Below are 27,317 nucleotides of genomic sequence, written 5' to 3'. Positions count from 1 at the left end.
CTAGAACAGAAGAATCAAGAAACTCATGTTCCCATCCCAAAAGCCTCATACCAAGTAACAAGCAATTGTTATGGGAGGGAAAAGAGCACAGACAGAAATAACTAACTCTCCTCCTGCCCCCAAACGTATCACAAGCTGAAAGATGAAGGTAGAGCAAAAATGCTAAGGAACATCATCTAACACTCCAGGACTTTCACAAGCACAAAGTATTAGCAGTCCATTTCTACATGAATTTGAAGCCTGTGGTATTCTGAAGGTAATTATGACAACCACAAAACCCAAACCCAGCCCAATTATTTACAAAGATTGACCAACACCTGTTTCACACTAACAGACAAAAGTAGAGGCATGTCTATTTCTGAATAGAAATATTATTTGCCTCAGTCTCTACCATTCTTTTATAAATAATGTTTGACATTTAATCCAAAATTAGGAAACACACACAGAAACAGAGATAAAACACTCAACAAAACCAAACCCAGAGATGGATGAGATAATGAAATTATCAGACAGACACCATATCTATAATTAATATGTTTATGGATCTAGTGGGAAATTTTAGCATAAAGATGGAGACTAATTTTATTGTTATTTTTTAAATGCTTATTTATTTTTCAGATAGCACAAGCAGCATGGGGGGGGGGGGGGAGAGAGAGAGAGAGAGAGAGAGAGAGAGAGAGAGAGAGAGAGAGAATCCCAAGCAGGCTCCATAGTATCAGTGCACAGTCCAACACAGAGCTCAAACTCATGAACTTTGAGATCACGACCTGAGCTAAAATCAAGATGGCTGCTTAACTGACTGAGCCACCCAGGTGCTCCAAGATGGAGACTACTTTTAAAAAGGCAAATAGAAGGGGGCACCTGGGTGGCTCAGTCAGTTGGGCATCGGACTTTGGTTCAGGTCATGATCTCACAGTTCATAAGTTCAAGCTCCACATTGGGCTCTGTGCCAACTGCTCAGAGCCCGGAGACTGCTTCGGATTCTGTGTCTCCCTTTCTCTCCACCCCTCCCCCACTTGTGCTGTCTCTTCCTCTCTGAAAAAAAAAAAAAAAAAAAATTAAAAAAATTAAAAATAAAAAAATAATAAGGCAAATAGAAATGCTAGAAATGAAAAATATGCACAAGTCCTTTATCAGGCTTATCGACAGAATGAACACAACAGAGGGAAGACAGAATCTACAGAAAAATAAAAACTATCCAAACTGAAACAAAGAGAGAAAAGAGTAGGAACTGGGGCAAAGTAACCAAGAGGTAAGAAAGAGCAAATGGTCTAATATATTTTTACTTGGAAGCCCAGAAGTGGGAAGTGAGCCACAAGAAATATTTAGATATAATGAACAAAACTTTCATAAATTTAATAAATGACAGATCTGATAATGACAATATCCAATAACAAATCACAGATCCAAGAACCTTTGAAAAACCAAAGCAGGATACAAAAACAAAAACAAAAACAAAACAAAAACCACACCTAGGTGCATCATAGTCAAACAGTGATATAAAGAAAAAAGTCCTTGTGGGAGGGTAGATGGACTAAATGGGTAAGGGGTATTAAGGAATTTACTACTGAAATCATTGCTGCACCATGTGCTAACTAACTTGGATGTAAATTAAAAAAAAAAAAAAAAAGAAAGAAAAGAAAAGAACTATTACAAAGGAACAAAGAATGGCAGCAGACTTCCCATCAGAAACTATATAAGCCAGAAGATAGGAGAGTAACATCTTTAGAGTACTTAAAGAAAACAAAAAAACAAACACACCTGTTAACCTAGAATACCCATCTTCCACAAAAAGATTTTTATAAATTCAATGCTATAAGAAATGTTAAATAAACTTCTCCAGGAAAAAAGAACTAATCCAGATAAGCATCAAGATTGGTCAACTTCTCTGTGAAAGGCCAGATATTAAGTGGTATAATGGTAGTATGATTTGAAGGTAGACTGTGATAAATTAAAGACACATACTGATAAGTGTGTAACAACCCACCCCTAAAAAAAGAATAGCTGATAAGCCAATAGTAGAGATAAAACTGAATCATAAAAAAAAATACTCAATCCTTAAAAAAAACAGGAAAAATGGGGGGAAAGAACAGAGCAAATAGAAAACAAACAGCATGATCATAGATTTAAATCCAACCATATCAATTACATTAATGTAAATAGTCTACATTCCAATTATAAGGCAGAGACTGCCGTACTGAATAAATTAAGAGTAATATACTGATACAGTTGACAGGAACAGTACAGAAACTAAGAATAGAAAATTAGAATATTAGAAAACTGATTTATGTACCTATAGTAGACTGAAATTCTGTTAGATTTATATAAATATTTAAGAAATTTAAAAACATCTCAAATGAAAGCAAATGAATATAATTAAGCTCAAACTGAAGTAATCACAAGTTGACTATTTTTTGCCTTCCTTTAATTTCCCCATATTTTAAGGTCTCTATGTTAATTTTCCCCCACCTGCCCAAATATAGCAATGTTCATAAACACTGACCTTGCCATGGCTTCTTTCCACTTTCTGAAAACATTTATTCAGGGACAGATTATGTCGAACAGAATTCTTCCAGCCTGTTGGTGCAGTGGCAAAATATGGGAAGCGGTCCAAAATCCAGCTATAAATTTCTTTGACAGGCAAACATTTATTTGGAGAGTGTTCAATAGCCATGTAAATGAGAAGACTAAAGGAATATGGGGGCTTTGAAGTTGCTGATTTTTTTTCTGGGTTCGGATAGCAAGATGGTCCTAAGGATGGCACATCATCTCCCTCTATGTCATACAATGGACTAACAATTGGAAGACCCTCACTTCCGAAGCTGAAGTTTGTTAGAAGATTAGTACTTTCATGAAGCCAGTTCAAGTTTGTGAGTTCATCATCTGCTGACTCACTGTCCACTAGAGTGGCCTTAGGCCTGGCAGCATCAACAGCTTCAGGCAAGCTTCCCATTTTGTAAATCTGGCTTAATCCTGCAACCTTTTCAGCTCCTGGAGTTTCAGCTCTCTTTTCTGGAGTCATTCCAATTACTGGACCCATTTACTCTTACAGTTCTGCAATAAAGGAAACAATTGTCAATCAATATAATACTTAAGATTTTTAAGCTCATGGAAAAAGAAAATACATATTTAAATATCACCAAAATCAGAAATTTTTCAATCAATTATCCCACATAATATTTAAGTACAATATTTGTGTAACAAAGACATTAAGGGTTACAATACAAGGAACAGAGCTTATTTCATGGTATTAGAAATGACTGTAAATAAAATATAGTATTAAAACACCGTATGTATGAGTGACATTAAGAAAATTAAATAATTGTGAATAGTTACTAAAGTCCCTAGCCCACAGTTATAGCCTAATGGTAATGCTTCTTATTATTAAAAATGAACAGACTTTCTTTGAATTGTAAGGCTTTATAATCTATGCATTTTAAGGATCTATGACCTATTGTAATAGTCATACATATGGCTCAATATAGAAAATAACCAAATTTAAAACATTGCTTAAATAATAATTCCAAATAAACCCTTTCCTCAAATATGAAATATTTATTATAAAGAGATAAACAGTTTCTAATATTTTTATAGTATATCATACTAAAAAGATAACATTTCTTATTCACTAAATTCATTATCACCAAAATTATATTTACTATAAATTTATTATTTCTTCTGTACATTCTAACATTTTTAATTGAATTCTGTATCATCTCATCAAGTACTGACACTGAAAGGCTGACATTCTTGAAGTAAAATTTGAATTGTAACTATTTTCAAGGAGCAGAAAGAAAGATATTTCTAAACTACCCTTTTTTACTTCTATTTTCTCAAATGTCTTTTGTTTTGCTTTTGGAACATACTTCAATACAAAAAACTTATGATGGGAGAATAACTGACCAAAGAGAAAAGTAATAGACCTAAGGTGCTATTTAATTCATTTTCAATGGTTCATAAAGGTACCCTACTTACGAATTCAGTGAAAAACCTTCCATGTCTTCCTATTCTATCTACTTATGCTTATATAACTGAAATAAGAGAAGTATCTCCAGAATTTTACTTTACTTAGAACAAAGCTGGCAGGTTACGCTAAGAATTATGAAAAAGATTTTATATGTATAACACTCCTATCTAGATTCTGGTAGCTACTAATAGATGTAGTCTCAAAGCACTTAATTATCAACAGCATCAGCTAATATTTTGGGGGCCAGATGTTGTGCTAAACACCACAAACTATATCTCAATTAACCATCAATTAAACTCTCTATATAAAGTAGGCACAATTATTAACCCAATTTTATAAATGAGGAAAATGACTCAGAGGTTAAGCATCCTGTTTTAGCTTACCTGATCAGTAAATGGAAACAACAGAATTTAAACCCAGAAAGACTGAGTTCAGAACCAAAATTAACTACTACATTATCCTGATATCAATGCATACACATCACCTGTGAATACCAATGACTCAATCCTATCCACCTTAAATCTCATTATTGTTCTCTCCATATCAAGTTCCTATCTTTCTTACTTAAACCTTACTTACAGTGTATCTATAACTTGACATATTAAGACACTTTAAAAACAAAAAGATCAAACTGTAACAAATATGGTTTCTATTTCAATCAATTATGAAAACCACACATTAATAAACATACACACATCTGTGCATACATGCACACACTATATTTCAGAGATGACATTCTGTCCAACGTAGCTGATGAAATTATTCACTTTACCACCTAAGTCTCTCTACCCATAGAGAATTCCAAAAATGTGAATGAGAATTCAATGGCTGAAGAATGTCTTGCTTCCTTAAACAAACAAAAAAACTCTCAGCGCTCAACGTTCAAAGAAAAGAATGACTAATTTCCAATGTTCTAACTTTTACCTCTCACCTATATCTCCATTTATTTTCATTTACATATAGAAATCAGAGAGTAGCACGTATCAGTAGCTAACATTTATTGAGATTTTACTATACTACAGATACTATGCTATGGACTTTATAATCTCTACTTACTCTGCATGGCTATTCAGTTCTGTGTATGGCCCTTTCAGCCATGAATTCTGTAATATGTAATTTTTTTACTTTTGTATTCCTAATGAATCTTAACAAAATGTTCAGCATGAATAGGCATTCAAATTATAATTATTTCAAACTGAAATGAACATATAGTCAACATATATGTTTATTCTGTACTTGGCTTTAAGAATTATTTTATTTTAGGAAGAACAAATATTGTTAAAATGTTAATACTACCCAAAGCAATCTACTTATTCAATGCAATACGTATCAAAATAACACCAGCATTCTTCACAGAATGAACAAACAATCCTAAAATTTGTATAGAACCAGAAAAGACCCTGAATAGCCAAAGCAATCTTGAAAAAGAAAACCAAAACAGGAGGCATCACAATCCCGGACTTCAAGCTGTATTACAAAGCTGTAATCATCCAGACAGTATGGTACTGACACAAAAACAGATACTCAGATCAACAGAACAGAATAGAGAACCCAGAAATGGACCCACAAACATATGGCCAACTAATCTTTGACAAAGCACGAAAGAACATCCAATGGAATAAAGACAGTCTCTTCGGCAAGTGGTGCTGGGAAAACCGGACAGCAACATGCAGAAAAATGAACCTGGACCACTCTCTTACACCATACACAAAAATAAACTCAAAATGGATGAAAGACCTAAACATAAGACAGGAAGCCATCAAAATCCTAGAGGAGAAAGCAGGAAAAAACCTCAACCGCAGCAACTTCTTACTCAACATGTCTCCAGAGGCAAGGGAAACAAAAGCAAAAATGAACTACTGGGACCTCATCAAAACAACAAGCTTCTGCACAGCGAAGGAAACAATCAGCAAAACTAAAAGGCAATCGACAGAATGGGGGAAGATATTTGCAAATGACATATCAGATATAGGGTTAATATCCAAAATCTATAAAGAACTTATCAAACTCAACACCCAAAAAGCAAATAATCCAGTGAAGAAATGGGCAAAAGACATGAATAGACACTTCTCCAAAGAGACATCCAGATGGCCAACCGACACATGAAAATATGCCCAACATCACTCACCATCAGGGAAATACAAATCAAAACCACAATGAGCTACCACCTTACACCTGTCAGAATGGCTAACATTAACAATTCAGGCAACAACAGATGTTGGCGAGGATGAGGAGAAAGAGGATCCCTTTTGCACTGCTGGTGGGAATGCAAACTGGTGCAGCCACTTCGGAAAACACTATAGAGGTTCCTCAAAAAATTAAAAATAGAACTACCCTATGACTCAGCAATTGCACTACTGGGTATTTATCCAAGGGATACAAGTATGCTGTTTCGAAGGGACACATGCACCCCAATGTTTATAGAAGCACTATCGACAATAGCCAAAGTATGAAAAGAGCCCAAATGTTCATCAATAGATGAATGGGTAAAGAAGATGTGGCATATATATACAATGGAGTATTACTCGGCAATCAAAAAGAATGAAACCTTACTATTTGCAACTACGTGGATGGAACTAGAGGGTACTATGCTAAGTGAAATTAGTCAGAGAAAGACAAATATCATATGACTTCACTCATATGAGGACTTTAAGAGACAAAACAGATGAACAAAAGGGAAGGGAAGCAAAAATAACATAAAAATAGGGAGGGGGACAAAATATAAGAGACTCTTAAATATGGAGAACAAACAGAGGGTTACTGGAGGGGTTGTGGGAGAGGGGATGGGCTAAATGGGTAAGGGGCATTAAGGAATCTACTCCTGAGATCATTGTTGCACTATATGATAATTAACTTGAATGTAAATTTAAAAAATAAATTAAATTTAAAAAAAAAAAGAATTATTTATTTTACAGGTGCCTGGGTGGCTCAGTTGGTTAAGCGAAAGACTTCAGCTCAGGTTGTGATCTCACAGTTTGTGGGTTCTAGCCCCACATCAGGCTCTGTGCTCACAGCTCGGAGACTGGAGCCTGCTTCAGATTCTGTGTCTCCCTCTCTCTCTGCCCCTCCCCCTCTCACACTCTGTCTCTCAAAAATAAATAAATGTTAAAAAATTTTAAGAATTATTTTATTTTAGAAGAAATCCTTAATGCTAGCAAACATCGTAACTAGTGACAATCATAAAACTGAAATTCACTGTTACTATTAAGGAAATGGGAGTGAGGTAAGCCATTTGCCTAAGGTTCTAAAACTAGTAAACAGTAAAGCCAAAATCATAAACTGGGCTAAGTTCAATATTCAAGTTTTTTGTCTAGTAGAGTACACTCAATCTCTTAAGGAACTTACATTTTTAGCAGTACTACTTAAAACAAATACTGTTGACAGAATAAGGTATATATTCCCCTCTGAAACTAATTCAAATGTTTGCAAATATATGTTATTCCTTTGAATTACAAGTTTAGAATAAAGTCTCATTACTTTAAGATGTAAAGCAATATTATGGCAGCATATATGTCGAAGATTACACAAACTGTACAGCCAAGCAAAGTTAAAAAATCAAGTACTGACTGAAAGGTTGACATTCTCTTCGTTAACGTTTCAATGGTGACTGTATTTTCAAGGAGGGAAAAAGAGCTGTTTCTGAACTATCCTTTTAGAATACTTCAGGACATCATCCATTTAGAATACTAAGTCCAGGGGCGCCTGGGTGGCTCAGTTGGTTGAGCATCTGACTTCGGCTCAGGTCATGATCTCGCAGTTCATGAGTTTGAGCCCTGCATCCGGCTCTGTGCTGACAGCTCAGAGCCTGGAGCCTGCTTCAGATTCTGTGTTTCCCTCTCTCGGCCCCTTCCCCGCTCATAGTCTGTCTCTCTCTGTCTCTCAAAAATGAATAAAATTGTTAAAAAAAATTAAAAAAAAAACAAAGAATACTAAGTCCACCACAAAAACAAAGGATCTTTTCCCACAAGTCAAATAAAGATATAACTATAAATAGCAAACATATTAGAAAATACCAAACTTTGCCAATAAAGAAACACAAAGCAATTGATAACACATATGTTATGATAATGTATTTAGCACAATGGTTGGTATACAGTAAGCACAAACATTAGACATAAAATTAACAATGTCAACTTTTGCCCAAATTGGCAATGGTTTAAAAAAGTATTTAATACATGATTTTGGGCAAGGACCTAGTGCATTTTAGAATGCTAAATGGTAGTGTGTACCAAGAATCATTTAAAATGTCATATTCTTTGACCCAATAATTCATAGATTAATGGAACAGAATTGAGAACCCAGCAATAAACCCACAAATATATGGTCAATTAATCTAAGATAAAGGAGACAAGAACAACAAGGAAAAGACAGCCTCTTCGAAAAATGGTGCTGGGAAAACTGGACAGCTACAAGCAAAAGAATGAAACTGGACCACTTTCTTAAAGCATTCACAAAAATAAACTCAAAATGGATTAAAAACCTAAATGTTAAGACCTGAAACCAGAAAACTAAAAGAAAAAGTCAGTAATCTCTTGGACAGCAACTACAGCAATATTTTTCTAGATCTGTCTCCTCAGGCTAGGGAAACAGAAGCAAAAATAAACAACTGGTACTGTACCAACCTAAAAAGCTTTTGCACACAAAGGAAACCATAAACAAGATGAAAAGGCAATCCACTGAAAGGAAGAAAATATTTGTAAATGATATATACATTAAGGGGTTAAATATCCAAAATCTATAAAGAACTCTTACAACTCAACACCAAAAAACCCCTAAATAATCCAATTAAAAATGGGCAGATGACCTGAACATTTTTCCAAAGACATACAGATGGACAACAGACACATGAAAAAATGCCCAACATCACTAACCACGAGGAAAATGCAAATCAGAACCAGAATGAGAGGGGCACCTGGTGACTCAGTCAGTTAAGCATCAGACTTCAGCTCAGGTCATGATCTCACAGTTTGTGAGTTCAAGCCCCACATCAGGCTCTCTGCTGTCAGGGCAGAGCCTGCTTTGGGTCCTCTGTCTCCTTCTCTGTCTGCCCCTCCCCGGCTTGTGCACTCTCTCTCAGAAATAAATAAACATTAAAAAGAGAGAGAGAGAGAGAGAGAGAGAGAGAGAGAGAGAGAACGAACCAGAATGAGGTATCACCTTATACCACCCAGAATGGCTAGTATCAGAAAGATAAGAAATAACAAGAATTGGTGAGGACATGGAGAAAAGGGAACAGGGAACTCTCATGAACTACTGATGAAATATAAATCAGTACAGCCACAGTGGAAAATAGTATGGAGGTTTCTCAAAAAATTAAAAATAGAAGTATCATACAATGGATAAATAAATAAATAAATAAGATATGGTATATATATGCAATATTGCTCAGCCATAAAAAGGAATGAAATCTTGCCATTCGTGACAACATGAATGGACCTAGAGGATATTACGCTAAGTGAAATAAGCCAGACAGAGAAAGACAAATATCATATGATTTTACTTACATGTGGAATCTAAAAAACAAAACAAACAACATCAATAAAGAGAGAAGCAGACTCACAAATATGAAGAATTGGTAGTATTAAAGGGAAGAGTATGGGAGGGATGGGTAAATTGTGTAAAAGGGATGAAAAAATACAAACTTCCAATTATAAAATAAATAAGTCACAGAGATGAAAAGTACAGCACAGGGAATATAGTCAATAATATTGAAATCTACTTATTGTGATGAGCATTTTATAATGTATCACTTGAATCACCGTGTTGTATACCTGAAACTAGCTTAATATTATATGTCAACTATACTTCAACGAAAAAAAGTCATACTTTGACCCAATAATTCCACTTATGAGTCACTTCAGTGAAATAATCCCACATAGGAAAAAAAGATTCTCTCCCTCTCCTCCTCCTCTTACACACACACACACACACACGCACACACGTTCACTGAAGAACTATTAAAGACAATAGAAAAGTATAAACAACTTACACATTTTATTATAAAGAAATAGCTACACTGAAATACATCTACTCAATCTAATATTTCGTCATTAAAAATGATTTTCTTGAAGGCTATGAAGTAAAACAAAAAACTTATTAAAAACATGAAAAAGTAAAAATACATAAAAAGCTAACAGTGGTTTGTAGTAACTCGGTAATTGTTTTCTTTTTTCCAGTTTTTTTAATGCGTTTATTACTTTTATATTAAAAAATTAAAATACACTCAAAGGGGAAAAGGTTGTGCTAGATTATTTTTGGTTATAGTATTTCTACTTCACAAAGAATCAAATCACAAAAAGGTCATGGACATATCAAAGGCTTCAAGTCAAAAACAGAAGTTACCTCTTAAATTCAGTACAGCCTATTCTATTGCCAAGCTTTTCTGTAAAACAAATTAGCTCACTGGTAAATAGGGGAAAGATTTTAGTACAATGTGAAAATCACACTGGTTTGTAAGTGATCTTTTACAAGCCTATGATTTTGCAGTACTAAGAAATAACAGCTGAACCCAAAATAGGCTAACATAGTGGAAAGCTGCAAACTGCTGAGAATGCAGTATTGTACACAATTCTCATTCAACCCATGTTTTTTCCTCCCAGCACAGTTTGGCCACATGCATTTTCTTGGAAGTGTTAACGAGCTCTTCTCTCCAAATTTTTATGCATTTTACCCTGGCCTCCATAACCCTGTAGCTTCCACCCTTCCTTGCATGCCTTTCCATCAGGCTATTTTCATCTTTTTTTTTTTTTTTAATCCTATTTTGTAGTGTTTATTTGTAGTAAGTTTAATATATCTTTAAAAATATCTAACATACTTATTAAGATTTATTTTTGTTAGTGTTCTGATTATAAAACTTCACACTTTTAGGTGAGTTGGCACAATATTTAGTGTTTTCACAAATTCATAGTATATAATATTACAACAGAAAGACCTATGTATTTCACACCCAAAATTTTTTTTAAAGCTTTTAGTTTTGTTTGGATAATTCTAGTTTTATGAGAAAGTGCTTCTTAAAATGAACTGAAACCATTCAGTAACAGGTCATTAATAATGAGCATGGAAGTTTGCTTTTTAAAGCAGAACAAGTAAAGAAATACAAGGAAATCTGGGCTAGTGATGTAACGTTTCCTTTTATTAATAAAAATAATACCTCAACAAACCACACATAACTGTTACACATAATACATGTCACTCAAAAAAGCATTTAGGGGGGGTGCCTGGGTGGCTCAGTCGGTTAAGTGTCTGACTTCAGCTCAGGTCATGATCCCACGGATCATGGGTTTGAGCCCCACATCAGGTTCTGTGCTGACAGCTCAGAGCCTGCAGCCTGCTTCAGATTCTGTCTCCCTCTCTCTCTGCCCGTCCCCTGCTTGTGCTCTGTCTCTCTCTCTCTCTCTTTCTCAAAAATAAATAAACATTAAAAAAAGCAATTTAGGGCCAAGAGACCAAGATGTGGGGTTTGAAAAATGTACTCTAATTTCTCAGGACTGTAACTAGCATAACCCAAGTAATAAATACAACCACTAATAAACCAATTCCTAAAAGACAATGCTACAAAAAAAGTAGGTAAATGTACAAGACAATTTTGCAAATTACACATTTGTATTAAGACTCCAAATCTTCTACGTTTCAGGAAAAAATTGCGTATCTTTAGCAAAGAATTTAAAAGTGAAGTTCAAACAAGCCCATTACAATCACTCTGCAACCTCTGCCTAAAGGTTCACTGTGTAAGGCCATGGCAGGATCTCAAGAAGAGGGCTCAGGATTAAAAGGTATAATTTTTTCACATTGTACAGTTCATGCATTTCTCAAAGATAACTAATAGATATCTGTATGTTTCCATGTTATGTTCAATATTACAGTGATATTCTACTCTGGAACAAGAAAAATAAAACTCCATATTGGAATTCTTGGATCATTTCCCAAAAGGTTAGAGGAGAGCACTTTTTTTAGGTCAGTATTAACAATGGTCTGAGAGAAAAGGTTTGACAGAGCCTAGAGAAGGGAAATTAAGGTACAGAATTTTGAGTATTACCCTGGTATTAGGGGTGCTATACTGATAGCTCTTTTGCCCAAAATAACTAAGAAACCTCCTAAATACAAAATGTTAGTTATTATCATACAGCTTTTTTTGACATTTGTCCATGTTTTTAATTGACTGTATCACAGACTAGGCAAACAAAAACATTTTTTTTCATAGTTTTACCATGTTAGGATCCCTAAATATTATTTTAGCCCTTTATGTTCTTTAAACATCATGTAAAACTTAATTGTACTGAAACTTGTTCCCCCCACCACCAAATTCATTAACCTTATAGCAGCAGTAATTCATTTTTACAGATGACTGGTATTCTACTTTATGAATATACCAAAATTTATTATACTCTTGAGGACAATTATTTGTTTATGTTTGAGGCTATTACAAGTAGCATTGCTATGGATATCCTTGTTCACATCTCCTGGAATACAACTGCCAAGAACTTTTCTGTGGTACACAACTAAAAGCAGAATATATTGAGTAGAATTATTGGGTTACAGAATATTCTTCTCTTCAACTTTCACTGGTCACGACAAATTGCTACCAGCAAGATAGGTGTACTCTGTTTGCTCCAAACACCCATTAAAAATTTTTTTTGCCAACCTGATGACTATGAAATTTCATCTCCTTGTGTTTTAATTTGCATTTCCCAGATTAATAATGGAAGCTGAAAATGCAGGTATTCCTCGTTTTTCAAAATTCTTATTCCACCACTTTGATTCTACAAAAGACCTACATTAGTACCTGTCAAAGAGGACTTTCGCTTTTAGGAAAAGGCAAAAAGTGAAAACAGCATTCAGTGTTTGTTTTGAAGTGTGCATTAGAGAGATGGCCCACACCTCCAGCATGGAGAGTGGTACTGGCAAGCTGCTTCCCTAGGGGAAGGAACTATACTTAGCACCTCAGCATCAAGCTGCCATAGCTTTGAACTGTACCTGTGGGCTTCTGTGCTTTCTCTGGATTTATTTTGTGCATCCCTTGGCAATATGTGTCCTAAGGCATCAAAAAAGCCTACGAGAGGTTATTTTTGGGGTTTAGGAATGTTCAAAATTTTTCCATATAAATTAATGGTAATTGCTTCTTCACTTTACACCATTTTGGCTTCCTTTCTTATAACTGTTGTACTTGGTAGCAAGAGAAACCTGTATGTAAGAAACTTCTACTAATTGTCTAACTCATTTATACTGTTTGTACACTAATCCTTATGTGTGATGCAAATATCTTTCCTTAGTAGATGGTTTGTCTTTTTAGTCTATTTATTAGTTGTCTATGAATGAAAAAGTTCTTACTTTAATATGGTAGAATTTATTAACCCTTTCCTTTATGGTTACTGTTTCTCATTTAAGAACTCCTTCCCTACATTAAATTCATGTAAGTTTTATCCTATATTGTCTTCTAAAAGTTTTATAGTTTTTGCCTTTCACATTTAAGTCTTCAATTCACCCAAAATGTATCTCTGTATTTTTATTCAATTTCAACTTTTACATATGGATACACAATTGTTCCAAGTATCATTTATTAAAAATTTTATCCTCCTTGTTGGGGGAACCAATCTGGCATTGGCATCCCTGAACATTTTTACTGGATATGTGGAGAATGAAAGGTCTTAAGTGGGCCATTTCTCAGGGTTTGTGTTTGCTACAAGCACACTTGACGGATGACCTAACATCTCCCAAAGAGCAGTTCAAATTCTACTAACATTTCTTCTTTCATTCATGAGTTATTTAGAAGATTGTTTCTTAACTGCCATCTGATTTTTTTCTCTTACTGATTTCTAACTTAAATGGACTTTAGGATACTAATCCTTTGAAATTTGTTGAAACTCGTTTGGCCCAGTATGTGGTTGATTTTTATAATGATTTGGCTGATGTTTCCAGTGATTAGATGAAAGAGATGTCCACTGGATTAAGCTTGTTAATTACTTGTTAAAATTTTCTATATTTGTACCAATTGGGGTGGTGGGAGGCTGCTTTCTTTATCAAATACAAAGGAAGATATATTACAATATCCCATTATGCTGGTGAAATTACTCCATTTTTCCTGGTAGTTCTGTTAATTTAGCTTTTTTTTGTGGTTACAGTTATTAATTAGTTGCATACAAATTTAAAGCTTCTATTATTCTTGCAAAAATGAAACATTTACCATTTCACATCAATTCTTTTCCTTTAATAATTCTACTAGTTTTTACATCTATTTCAAATGATATGCCAGCTTTCTTTCCACTAGTATTACCTGGTGTATCTTTTTCCATCATTTTACTTCCAACATTTTTTTCCTTTTGTTTCCTTGTAGTCTGTTTTAAACCCCACAGAGCTGAACATTTTAAATATAAAGTGTAGATATACTTGTATTTACTTCTAACACCTTATTTAGTGTTCTCTAGGTTTCTCTCTCTCTCTTTTTTTTGCTTTATTTTTTTCCCTGGTTCTACTTTTTACCATCTATTAGTTAGGAAGTTATATATTTATTTCTATTACTAAATTGTTACCTTAAAATTTTTACCATGAACACGTACCAAAATCCAAAGTCACCTTTAATTTTCTTCTGAGTAATAAAAAGATCTTTTGAATACTAGCTTTAATCACCTCCTCCTGGTTTATAAAATAATTGGTATTTAGTAAGTAACTAAAATAACTGATACTTTAGTTCTAGTTTTTATTATTTATAGTCAATAATACTGATAAATTATATTACTTATAATTTTTATTAATTTACCCATATACTTAACACTCTCTTTGATTATTCCTTCCTGAATCTCATACTTGCTACAACCATTTTCCTTTTATGTAAAAAGTGGTCTGCTTTTGAACTTTCATATTTTATTTATCTGAGCATGTCTTTATTTTGTCCTTGTTTAAGAATTCTAGGTCATAGTTGTTAGATTTATTTAAACTGAGTATATCATTTCATGGCCTTCTACTTCCATTATTATTATTGAAACCTGATATTCCTTTAAAGGTGTTCTGTTTTCTCTTAAAAATTTGCCCTTTATTAACCTCTTCTATATTTTCCATTTTCTTATCTCTCTGTTGCATCCTGGATTTCTTCAGATGTATATCTTTCATTGTATCAATTTTTCTTCAATGGGATCTCCTTACTCTAATCTATCTTTTGAATTTTAATTTCAATTACTACATATTTTTATTTCTAGAGCTAGTGATTCTTTACAAAATGTTTGCTCTTTTCCTCATTTAACCTGTCATTGAACACATTAAATGTACTAATTTTATATTTTACATCCAATAATTCCAAGCTGTGAGCTACCAACAAGTCTGATTCTGCCTATTTTATATTATACTTTGTTTCCTTAGACGGTTTGTAAATTTTTATTAAAAGCCACTCATTTTCATTAGAACTTCATCAAAAGCAACTCTTTGATGATGATGACTTGTGTTGCTTCTGTCCAATTCCTGGGAACAGTAACAATACAGTACCATTTAAAATTCTTAGCTTGAGATTTAGTGTGCATTCAGGCTGCAAACCCGTGTGATAGCTAGTTTGTGGTTACCAAATTTTCAGTAGAGATATTATTTTCCTGTTAGCATCAACACTCTAGAAAATAATTTTCTTTGTCGTCTCTAACGACACGAAGGGAAAGAATCCCTAGACCACTTTTGCATTTGGAGGGTATAGCCCTTTGGGGCTCCACAGTAATGGAGAAGACTGTTTCCTCCCAGGTGTTTTAACTTGGCTGGATCCGGCTTTGCTTCCACAAGGGTAAGAAAACATAAAGTCACTTGATTTGGTAAATACCCTCAAGGCAATAGCCAACTTCAGCACTCAGCTTACCTCACTAGGTTTCCAATTAGTGCTCAGTCTAAAAATTCTTTACTTTTGTGCCAGAGCACCGATGCATTTTAGCCAGCATTTTAAGTTGTCAGCAGAAAGGCTGGTCCCCCTGGACTTACTTTGCCCCCAACCTTATTTTGCCATGCCAAGGTCCCCAACCTTACTTTGCCATGCTGTTGGAAACAGATGTTTATATTAGTTCCTGATGGTAATATCACTAACCTACATTATCCTGTATCTTAGAGCACTGTTTTAAATTCCTTCTGCCTCAACACACTTGAAGAATCTGACTCACTCTTCTATCAATAAGAATTGCTCACTGTGACAGTGATTCCCTTCTAGAAGTAAGTAGAAGACATTTCCCAGGAGGTGGAAGGTAGTTATCAAAAATTGTGCACGTTTTTTTTTTTTTTTTTTGGAGGGTGGTTCTTCTCATCCCTTTTAAAAATCATATTCTTTAAAGACAGGATGGAGTGCCTAGGTAGCTCAGTTGGTTGATCATCTGACTCTTGATTCTGGCTCAGGTCATGATCACATGGCTGTGGGATTGAGCTCCATGTTGGCCTCTGTGCTGAGTGTGGAGCCTACTTGGGATTCTTTCTCTCTCCCTCTGCCCCTCTCCCCTAGTCACACACACTCTCTCTCTAAAAAATAAAAATAAGTAAAAAATAAAAATAAAGATAGGAAAGATATCTTAACCCTTTAACTATGATTCAGGTTCATCATTATAAACAGACTTGGTAAAGAATATTTATAGGGCTGTTCAAGTACATAGGACTATTTGCCACTTTATCAGTGTTTCTCAAATCAAGGTGTCCGGGGGCGCCTGGGTGGCGCAGTCGGTTAAGCGTCCGACTTCAGCCAGGTCACGATCTCACAGTCCGTGGGTTCGAGCCCCGCGTCAGGCTCTGGGCTGATGGCTCGGAGCCTGGAGCCTGTTTCCGATTCTGTGTCTCCCTCTCTCTCTGCCCCTCCCCGTTCATGCTCTGTCTCTCTCTGTCCCAAAAATAAATTAAAAAAAAAAAAAAAAAAAAAAAGATTTAAAAAAAAAAAAAAAAAAAAAATCAAGGTGTCCGATGGATATATTCCAGGGGCCCAAAGTTTTGCAAATTTTCATTCTGTGCTTTTATTTCAGAGTATAAAAATGTATTTTAATCATTTTCAAAGGGAAAAATGAAAGACTTATTTAAAAAAAACTACTTCAGGAAATGATGTCAGTGATTCTTAAAATAGGATCTATAATTTTTTCTTTAAGGGATCCACATATTACTCAATTTGAGAAACACTGCTCCACGCTAAAAGGCTTCACCTTGCTATGCTTGAGTTACTAGATTAATCTTCTTAGTTCTATATCCTCATTCTCATTTGTACTACACACACTGTACCTGATTGATCTCTTATCTAAAATCCTTGAGGGCAGATATATTTGAGAATTCAGAAAATTTTGGAGTTTAGAAAGGAACTACAATGCAAATATGATATGTTGTATGATGTGTCAGTGAGGTCTGAGGCAGTACCCCATAACAAACATGTGGATATTTCTGTAGCAAAATGCAGATTCACATTGAGAGTAAATAAAGACTATCAATAGTCTTATATCAGTTCACATCATGTTTTGCTACTAAATGGGCCAAGAGAAAACTTTGGTTTTCAAAGCATTTTGGATTTCCTAAATCACTAACATGGAATTATAGTACCATTGTCAACTGTAGACTAGAAAGCCAAAATATTCTTTTTAATTTAATTTTTTTTTTTTAACATTTATTCATTTTTGAGAGACAGAGAGAACAAAACATGAGCAGGGGAGGGGCACAGAGAGGGAGACAGAATCCAAAGCAGGTTCCAGGCTCTGAGCTGTCAGCACAGAACCTGACGCGGGGCTCGAACTCACTGACTGCAAGATCATGACCTGAGCCAAAGTCAGACACTCAACCGACTGAGCCACCCAGGCGCCCCCAAAATATTTTTATTACAATTTCATATAAGATCACAGTAAGATCAATAAGTGTAAAGAGTTCACCATAAAGTGCATGAATTTAATGTATAAACTTTGTAATTTTTCCCCCAACTATTTAAGAGTCACTTTTTGTCTATTTGTGGTTTAATAGTTGAGGATACAAAATAAGTAACTTCCTGTTAACAGGAAATATATATATTATGAATTGTAAAATGTCAGAAGTACCTAATCATATATAGGAATTTAAATACATTCCAAAGCTAATGCATTAGCTATACTGGATTATAATTACAAGATCTCTACATCTAGCAATGTGGATAAAACGAAGAGAAAGAGAACTGTAAGATACATGGTATTCAGAATAACCTCTCCTGGTCCTTTTTGAAGAAGTTTCAAAAAGGAAAACAAAAACAAAACAAAACCAAACCCTTTTACTCCTACTATATTCACAGCTCTGTAGCCATAGTTGTTCACTATTTTATCATAGAATCTAACAACCATGGCACAAGTGTGAAATGAAAGACTTCTTCCTTGAGAAAGGAATTAATACATGTAATATTAGGAGATATTTAACCAAAACTTGAGGTGGCAGCATATCTGAAGTTAAAATTGTGAAGGATAAGCAATTTCATATTCTAAAAAAACAGTAAAATCTAAATCACTATATTATTCTTGATATTATAATCACATCTGGCAGTAAAGCAGAGTTAAGAGCATAAGCTGTGAAGAGATACTGTCTTGGTTCAAATCCCAGCTCTGTCACTCGATAGGATACAAATCACATGAAAATATAAAAAGAATATAAAAGAGAACATATTTTATATATAAAATATAAAAAAGAGAATATAAAACATACAAACATGTAAGTACACAATGAATACTAGCTACAGAGATGGTAAGTATTGTTACTGTTGTTAATTTTTTAAATTATTATTAGTTTTCTTTCTAGGGTAGATTTATAAATGGTACTCTTTCAAATACAAAAAAATAGGGTACAAAATCAGTAACAATACTTTATGTTTTGAAATTTGGAAATAAAAAAAAACATGCTAATATTACAGAGGGATCTCCTTTATGACCAATAACACTCACTGGACTTCTCAGAAGAGTGCTGCAATAAGTTTCATCATGTTCTTTTGCGACTTTCACTTCCTTATTCTATTTGTATCCTTGCACTTCATATGTTATATCAGTATTTTACCAACTGTGCTACATGACAAAACTCTTCTTCAAATCTTTCTAGTTTAAATAATCTAAAAGATCCTAAACTATGTAAACTTTTAGAACACTTCAGTATTTTGTTATTAATGGCCTCCAAAAACTCTTAAGTTCCTTTAGTAACAGCTCTGCCTGATGCTAACATTTTCACACACCAAAAAAAGAATTAAAAAATAATAATAACTACACTACCTCTGAAGTAAAAAAAAAAAAAAAAAAAGAAAAAGAAAAAGTTGAGTTTTCACTAGTAATGATGTTCTCAAAACAAAATGAAAAAAATAGTAGTGGCAAATATGCTATAATCAAAGCAAAACAGAAATATAAATATCTACATATATAGTACATTCATTTGTATCCAACTACTTCAGAATCTACTATCCTGTTACAGAATTCTTATCAAGTTAAAATATTCAAAATAATCTCTTCTTTGAAGATTATTACTTATAGAATTATGATTTTAGCATATTTATAATCCTTTAAAAATATGTGTTCATAAAAAGTGGGTTCATGAATATATTTATTCAAAACCCCCCCAAAATCAATCTCGCAGTCCAGCAATTCTCATGAATATGAAAGTTTTTTAGTGTATACTTTAGTAATACAGATCTACAACAAATAAGGAATAATTGCAGTTAATTCAGTTCTATTAATGATGTGCTTAATACTTCTAAAAAAGTGCTTTTCTTTTTTTTTTTTTTTAAGTTTTATTTATTTATTTTGGGGGATAGGGTGAGGAAAGACAGACAGGCAGAGGGAGAGAATCCCAAACAGGCTCCATGCTGTGAGCATGGAGCCAGATGCAGGGTTCCATTTCACTAACTGTGAGATCATGACCTGAGCCAAAATCAAGAGTCAGAAGCTTAATCTGCCACCCAGACAGCCCAAAAGTGCTTTTCAATTATATTATTGAATCTCCTCATGTTACATTTTTCGATTTTAATTTTTTATTTTATATATACTATAGTTCTTCAAGCCCTAAATCTAAGAAACTATTTGCAAAATAATTTATTAATTATTAAGATTTATTTTTAATCCATTATGTTACCTAGGAATTCTCATTAGGAAATAAAGAAAAGCACCAAAATATACTCAGATCAAAATAAAATATGATAGTCAATTCTTGATATCCCAAAGCAAATGTATTCTGATTTTTTTCCTTGCACCCCCCCCCAGCTAATCATTGAATATTTCTTTTCCTAGCATATTTCCTAGATTTATTCAACAGCATAGTAAGATTATAACAAGATCAACATAAAATATTTTAGCAGTTTACAAATACTAATTACTTTCTAAATCTCAAGAGTTTCTCATTTTAAAAAAAGGAAAACCCAAAAAGGGTAATGAGGAAAATCAATTTTGCTATTAAAAGCTTTTACTCTACTAGAGTGAGAAGGGGAACCATGCCATCTGTTAACTGGGAAGAAGATGAAACCAACACTTGAGCAATTGTACAGAGAGAAACCCTGATGAAGACTTGCAGTCAGTCCTATGCTTAAAACAAGGGATGATTAACCTTGAACAATCCAGCAGCTTCTGGCCTACAGATAAAGTTGTTTCTCACCATTTTCACTCTTCTAGTCTAGCTTCCTACTTAAAATCAGTCTCATTATAAACACTTTAAACATGTGAATTCATAAGGCATGTGGCAAATGAATATCATTTTTAAGTTATACTTAATTAAATGCATAATTTCTAATTCTCTTTTTACATGGCCTTAAATACATTTGGAAACTTTATTATTATTGACTTGCCTTCTTTCTTCCAACCAGTAACTTAATGTCATCAGTAAATCTAACACTCTTGCAAATGTCAAAAGAGCAATCAAAGAGTAGGCCCCATCTTAGATCTGTGGCTTTCTCATCCAATCACTTTAAAGTAACAATATAAAAAAAATATTTGATTTGAGCTAAGACAACAACCCTAGCAAAGGGAAATAAAAACAAATCTACCACAGAAATACGCCATAGCATAGAATACAAAATGTTTGTGATTTTATTAGCATGTCCTGGCAATGACCTCAATTTTTCACTGTAACTTAAACTTTGTCTCTGATGAAGATAAATACATAAAAAAAAGTTTGATTCCATTTCCTTTTCCTTTCACCTCCAATGTCCTTGGGAGTAAACTACTGCCATTAATTAATTGTAGTAAAATAACTTTTCTCAATGTTGTAAGTCATACCATTATATTTCCTGGATTTATTCAACAGTATAATAAGACTATAATAAGCTCAATATAAACTATTTTAGCAGCTTACGGATACTAATTATTTCCTAAATCCTAAGAGTTCTTCATTTTTAAAAAAGGAAAACAATTTTATTCCTGTTCATTTATCACATTGGGAGCAAAAATTAAGTGTAACATTTATTGAGCACATACTATTTGAGCACATGTAACAAATAACAAACACTAGAATTTTAATGACATTCCATGAACTCAAAATACCTGATAACATTGGTAACCCTCAGGTAAGAAAAAAATTAGACATATAAAAGGAAGGAACTCACAATCCTTCCTATTAAATAATAAAAACTTCATTTTGAATAAGATTCTCTATTATAAATACTGTCCATCCCATAAAATCCAATACTGAGATTAAAAGGTAGATTAAAATACCAAATGTACTGCAAAAAAGATGTGTGTTTGATTATAATGCTACATGATGTCATGTATCCAGGACAACTGAAGCATTATGGTCTCTCAGGGATAAAACTGCCTCTTGGTCATAGATTTAGGTGACACAGCATGTGATCCATTGTCTCTACACAAAAAATGTGTGCAGCTGCATTTTCCAGTCAAGAAAGAGCAGGAAGGGGGGAGGAGGGGGTTGGATACAGAATACAAAAGGGTCAAAGATTTGTCTCATAGGGAAACTGTTTTTCAAATAGGGGTAAAAAAATAAAATTGAGTGGAGGAAAAGACCTTCCTCCAACTCATGCAGAAAGGAGAAAACACTAAAATCTGGGGGAACAAATTCTGTTGTAACCTTCCACTGAATCCACTCTTCTTCCCTAACTTGCCCAGGTACACAGTGTAATCCATGGTTTAAATACAATTTCTATCTAAATAATTTTATGCTATTTGTACTCAGTATATAAAATTGTCCTACACATTGTTGCAGTACTTGTCTCTTAAAGTGTCTGTTGTTCATCAGTTTCTTGGGGAAGTTAAAATGAAGCAATTGCTTTATAAGAAAAAAACACACACACAACTCATTTGCTTCTAACCAATAAAAAAATCTGGTATTTTCCATATAAAGACCAAACATTTTTCTTTAAAAAATGAATGCTAGTACCTAACCCTACCTTTCACACACAGAAATGCTGATCCAAAAAGCAGTACCACAAAAGATCTAAATTCAGTGAAAATTGTTTTCTCTGATAAGGAAAATGGCTGGTTCTCGTAAACATTTTTTTAAAAAGTTGATAACATGGGGCGCCTGGGTGGCTCAGTCGGTTGAGCATCCGGCTTTGGCTCAGGTCATGATTTCACGGGTTCCTAGGTTTGAGCCCCGTGTTGGGCTCTGTGCTGACAACTCAGAGCCTGGAGCCCGCTTTGGATTCTGTGTCTCCCTCTCTCTCTGCCCCTCCCTCACTCACACTGTCTCTCTCAAAAATAAATAAAATGTAAAAAAAAAGTTGATAACAAAATGACATGAAAAACTTCTATTACTATCTAAAACATACCACTAATTTAATTTACATGTTACTGAATATGATAGGGAAATTTAAAAATGCAGTACTAGCTCTTAGAGTAAATCTAGCTTAGAAAACCCATCTTTTCTCAACCTTTGGTACTACAATCAATGTGGTGTCCAAAGGAAAATATGTTAAAGGCTGGAAAACACTAACAACACAGAAATAAAAAAATAAAAGTAATCACTAAAGGAGGGAAATATCCTTGCCATACAGAATTAGAAGTAATATCACCTATGTTACAAACTATATAGTGACCAGTTAGCCAAACAGCACTTTGGTTCTTTGACAGTCCTGTACTGACAGCACTGAAAAAGTAACGTTGACAGGAACAAAGTTACAGAAACCTGAAAGTCAACAGATCTAATGTCCTAAGGGACCAGGGTAAATTTGGTTGGCATTTGAATACAAACAGCAAATATACTGTCATCAAAATTTACTTATGTAGAAATGATTTTCAATGCCTCAGCCATGCAATAAATCTACTACAGCCAATTAAATGGTTCCACTGAAAATAAGCATTTTTTAAAAGTATATCCATGATCAAAAATAAATTTAATAAAGGCAGAAAATATCTTATCTTACTAATAGCCCCTTATGTCAAATTTGGAAAGCAAAACTTAGGACTCTATACCTAATAAATTTAATATACTGATTTGAAAATTTTTTTTTAATGTTTTATTTTATTTTTGAGAGAGAAAGAAAGTGAGGGAGGGGCCGAGAGAGAGAGAGAGAGAGGGAGGCACAGAATCTAAAGCAGGCTCCAGGCTCTGAGTTGCCAGCACAGAGCCTGACGCGGGGCTTGAACCCACAAACGTGATATCATGACCTGAGCCGAAGTTGGACGCTCAACTGACTGAGCCACCCAGGGGCCCCTAATATACTGATTTGATAGGTCATTCTAAAAACAACACAAAAGTATGATTAATTAAAAGTAAGTACAGTTTTTTTTTTTTAATGTTTATTTATTTTTGAGAGAGAGAGAGAGAGAGAGAGAGAGAGAGAAAGAGCATGAGCAGGGGAGGGGCAGAGAGAGAGGGAGACACAGAATCTGAAGCAGGCTCCAGCACTGCAAGTGCTGATGCTCAGAGCCTGACTCGGGGCTCGAACTGTGAGATCATGACCTGAGCTGAAGTCTGACTCAATCAACTGAGCCACTCAGGGGCCCCTAGAAGTAAGTACATTTTAAGTAAGACTCAACTAACCCTCTGGGGCACCTGGATGGCACCTGGGCTCACTGCTGTCAGTGCAGAGCCTGCTTGGGATCCTTTGTCCCTCCTCTCTACCCCTTCCCTGCTTGTACTCTCTCAAAAATATTAATTTAAACAAGGTTAACAAAAGACTCAACTAACCCTATGTGTAATTACTGAAATAAAATATATTTATGCTAAAAATTATTAAAGATATCTATGTTATTAAATAGACTATCTCCAGGACATTTTAGAAAGTAACACTTAACCTAATAAACATTCAAGTTCCTAAATAAGCTTACATGAAATATAACCTAAATTCTTAACAGCAAAATCAACTGTAGCTATACATAGCTAAGAAATCTAGATGTCACTACTAGTAGATAGGATCAGCCACTGAATGGATGTTAGTTCCATTTGATAATACAGAGAATATTGACAGCAAAGTGGCTGCTTTTCTTCTTGGAGGCAGATCAGTGTTTGCGGTGGTGGTGGTGGTGGTGGTGGTGGTGGTGGTGGTGGTGGTGTGTGTGTGTGTGTGTTTTGACCTGTTGCATTTGGCTTGTGAGATATTCAAATAGAATGGTCATTTGGGATATATGTGATCTCAAGTTCAGAAGAGAGGTCTGGTCTGGGGATAGATTTTGGAGAAATAGTGAAATCTGCCCATCTTTCTCCACCTTCATAGTCACGACAGTAGTGTGGAGCAATATTTCATTTCTCATCTAGGTCACTATAAAAGTAATCTATATGAATGGTACCCCTCATAACTGTGTTCTGCACAAACATATGCAGTGGCTCTGACAATATGTTTTTTATTTTATTTTTGTTTTATTTTAGAAAGAGAGAGCTCGAGTGAGGGAGAGGGGCAAAGGGAGAGAGAGAATCTCCAGCAGGTTCCATGCCCAGTGCAGAGCCCTACAAGGGGGGGGCTCAATCCCACAATCATGACTTGAGTCAAAATCAAGAGTCAGACACTCAACTGATTGAGCCACCCAGGCATCCAGACAATAGCCTTATAATTAGTCTCCCTGCATCTATGCCTGATCCTCTCTTAGTTTGCTCTCTACAATACAGAGTAATCTTATAAAATGCAAATCTGACAAGGTCTCTTTCTTGCTTTATCCATCAATGGGGCTCTTAAATCCAAATGCAAAGTCCTTTACATGGTATATAAGATCTGGCATGACAGCCCCTATCTAACTTCTTTAACCACATCTTTAGCCACTCTTTCCCTGGTTCTCCCCACTTTAGATGTCTAAATAGGCCATGCTTTCTCCTCCCTCAGGACCTTTACAAACGTTACTTCCTTTGCCTGATATACTCTTCATTTCACCTAGTCCTGGCTGCTATTTATCATTCACAGTTCAGCTTTAAAATCTTAAGGGAGGGGCGCCTGGGTGGTTCAGGCAGTTTGAGCATTCTAGCCTCAGACTCTTGATTTTGGCTCAGGTCATGATCTCACAGTTGGGAGATGGGAGTTCCATGTTGGGCTCCGTGCTGGGCATGGAGCATGCTTGGGATTCTCTTCCCCTCCCAGCACCCCCCCCCCCCCCCGCCACTGCATACGTGCTCTCATGAAATGAAATGAAATGAAATGAAATGAAATGAAATGAAATGAAATAAAATAAAATTATAAGGGAAACCTTCTCCACATCCCAAACTAGAGGGGGCCTTAAGTTCTGTCTTTCCATAATATCCTATACTTTTTGATAACATTTATCTTGAGATGGCTTAATACATATCTTTCCTAACTGACTGAAAGCTGCATAATGGCAGAGCTGGTTGTCTGTTTTGTTTCATGCTCAAATATTTGTTGTCTGTCAGATCTGGGTTCTAGCTTTGCAACCACTTAACTTGGACATCTATAAAATGAGACGGTTGGATTTTTGTTCTATACTAATCTAAATGTTATTAAAAATGGAAATTCAAGTATTACTAGCTTTCCTGTAGATACATACATGGTAAGGCCTATATATATATCCTACCCATATGTATACTTCCTATGTGTGTTTGTATAAATCACGTACACATGATTTATGTAAAACATTTACTGAATGTTTATGATACCAGGAATTGTTTTAAACTTCACAACAACTCTACCAGGCAGATTAGTGTCCATTTTATATACAGAAACATATAAAGAGAGATAAAAGGTATGTCCATAATCACAAACTCTGAAGGGAGTATGGCTCCAGAGCTCATACTCTTCACTACTTCACTAGCTGCCACCCTGCCCAGACTGCTCCATTAACTACAAAAGATTTTTAAAAAAGTACATACTGTCATCAATATATCTGACTCAGTATCTACACCCTCAAGCTTATTCTTCTCTCCTGGAAGTTAGTCCAAACTAGACTATTCCTGCCCAAATACTTTCTGTGCATTTCTCTATTTAGATTATTGCTTCAGCTATTCTAACACCTGGATTGTCTAGCTTCCCTAACACCATTCAGCCAAAACCCTAATGACAATTCCTCCATGTAATTACCACCTGAACTACTTTTAAAGATGTTTATCTCTCCTATGTTCCAACTGCATTTATTCCTCCTTTTTTTTTTACTATGGTTATTTCTGTCAGTAGCTCAAAGCAAACAACAGAAATGAAACCACTTTATAAACACTAAAGTTCTATACCTTATAAAGGACTTAAGGCTAAAACAAACAAACAAGCCCAAAAAGAATAGAAAACAATGGGCACAACAACCGTAAGTAATTTAAGCAAGTATAACCTGGCTGTCACTTGCTGCCAACTACATTAGACATGCAAAGCCCAAATTATACCATATTATTAATTTTTTTCAACTAAACAAAGGAGATATTTTTATCAAACTATATGGAACAAAAATTTAAAAGGTGAAATATATATTCATTAAAAAATATTTACTGAGCAATCAACATTCAAGCACAGAAAACAATGCGAGATACCATGTTTTCCATTCTGCTTTGCGAGCCTTTCATTTAAATTTTAGTTCTCCGCTTAGGAAGTATTTGCAAAACAGTATCAGAAAACTTTTTAAGCATTACTTATTTTAATTCCATCTGAACAACATGCTATTTTGAGGTAGTAAATGAAGGAAGTCTATAGTAAAACTATTTATATGAAGCACTGCTAACAGAAAAGTTTACAAAAACAAATAGAGATAATGAGTTTATTAACAGTAATGATACACCATTAGTAAACTTCCATTGTAACTAAAAAATTCGCCTCACCTAATCCCACTCCTTGGGGAAAGTTGGTTCCTAATCTCTGTGTTTCCACAGTACTCTTGAATCTATGTCTATAAGGGTATGTCTCACATTGTAATTATTTACTTACACACATCTGATTCCTAATGTACATTAAGCATTTGCTAATTATTAAATGAGTATCTTCAGCTTGCACAAATTATTTAAATCTTTTTGTTCTTCTAAACATCAAGGAATATCCCATTAAGCTTTCTGATTATTTCATATTTCTGAA

At 34.6% G+C, this 27,317-nt stretch overlaps 1 protein-coding gene across 2 annotated transcripts in view; it reads right to left on the bottom strand.

The window, feature by feature from the left end:
• Positions 1–27,317, bottom strand: part of FOXN2 (forkhead box N2) — a 65,967-nt gene that overhangs the window by 26,489 nt on the left and 12,161 nt on the right. For both annotated transcript variants that reach the window (XM_042932217.1, XM_042932218.1), the window contains exon 2: positions 2,504–3,054. In XM_042932217.1, the coding sequence (XP_042788151.1) occupies positions 2,504–3,040 (537 nt within the window). In that variant the 5' untranslated portion in view covers positions 3,041–3,054. The remainder of the gene's footprint in view (positions 1–2,503; positions 3,055–27,317) is intronic.

This window comes from Panthera leo, chromosome A3 (genome assembly GCF_018350215.1).
Source record: "Panthera leo isolate Ple1 chromosome A3, P.leo_Ple1_pat1.1, whole genome shotgun sequence".
In the NCBI taxonomy this organism is placed as follows: domain Eukaryota; kingdom Metazoa; phylum Chordata; class Mammalia; order Carnivora; family Felidae; genus Panthera; species Panthera leo.
The sequence above is the reverse complement of the archived record's forward strand: the minus strand, read 5'-3'. Positions and strand labels throughout refer to the sequence as shown.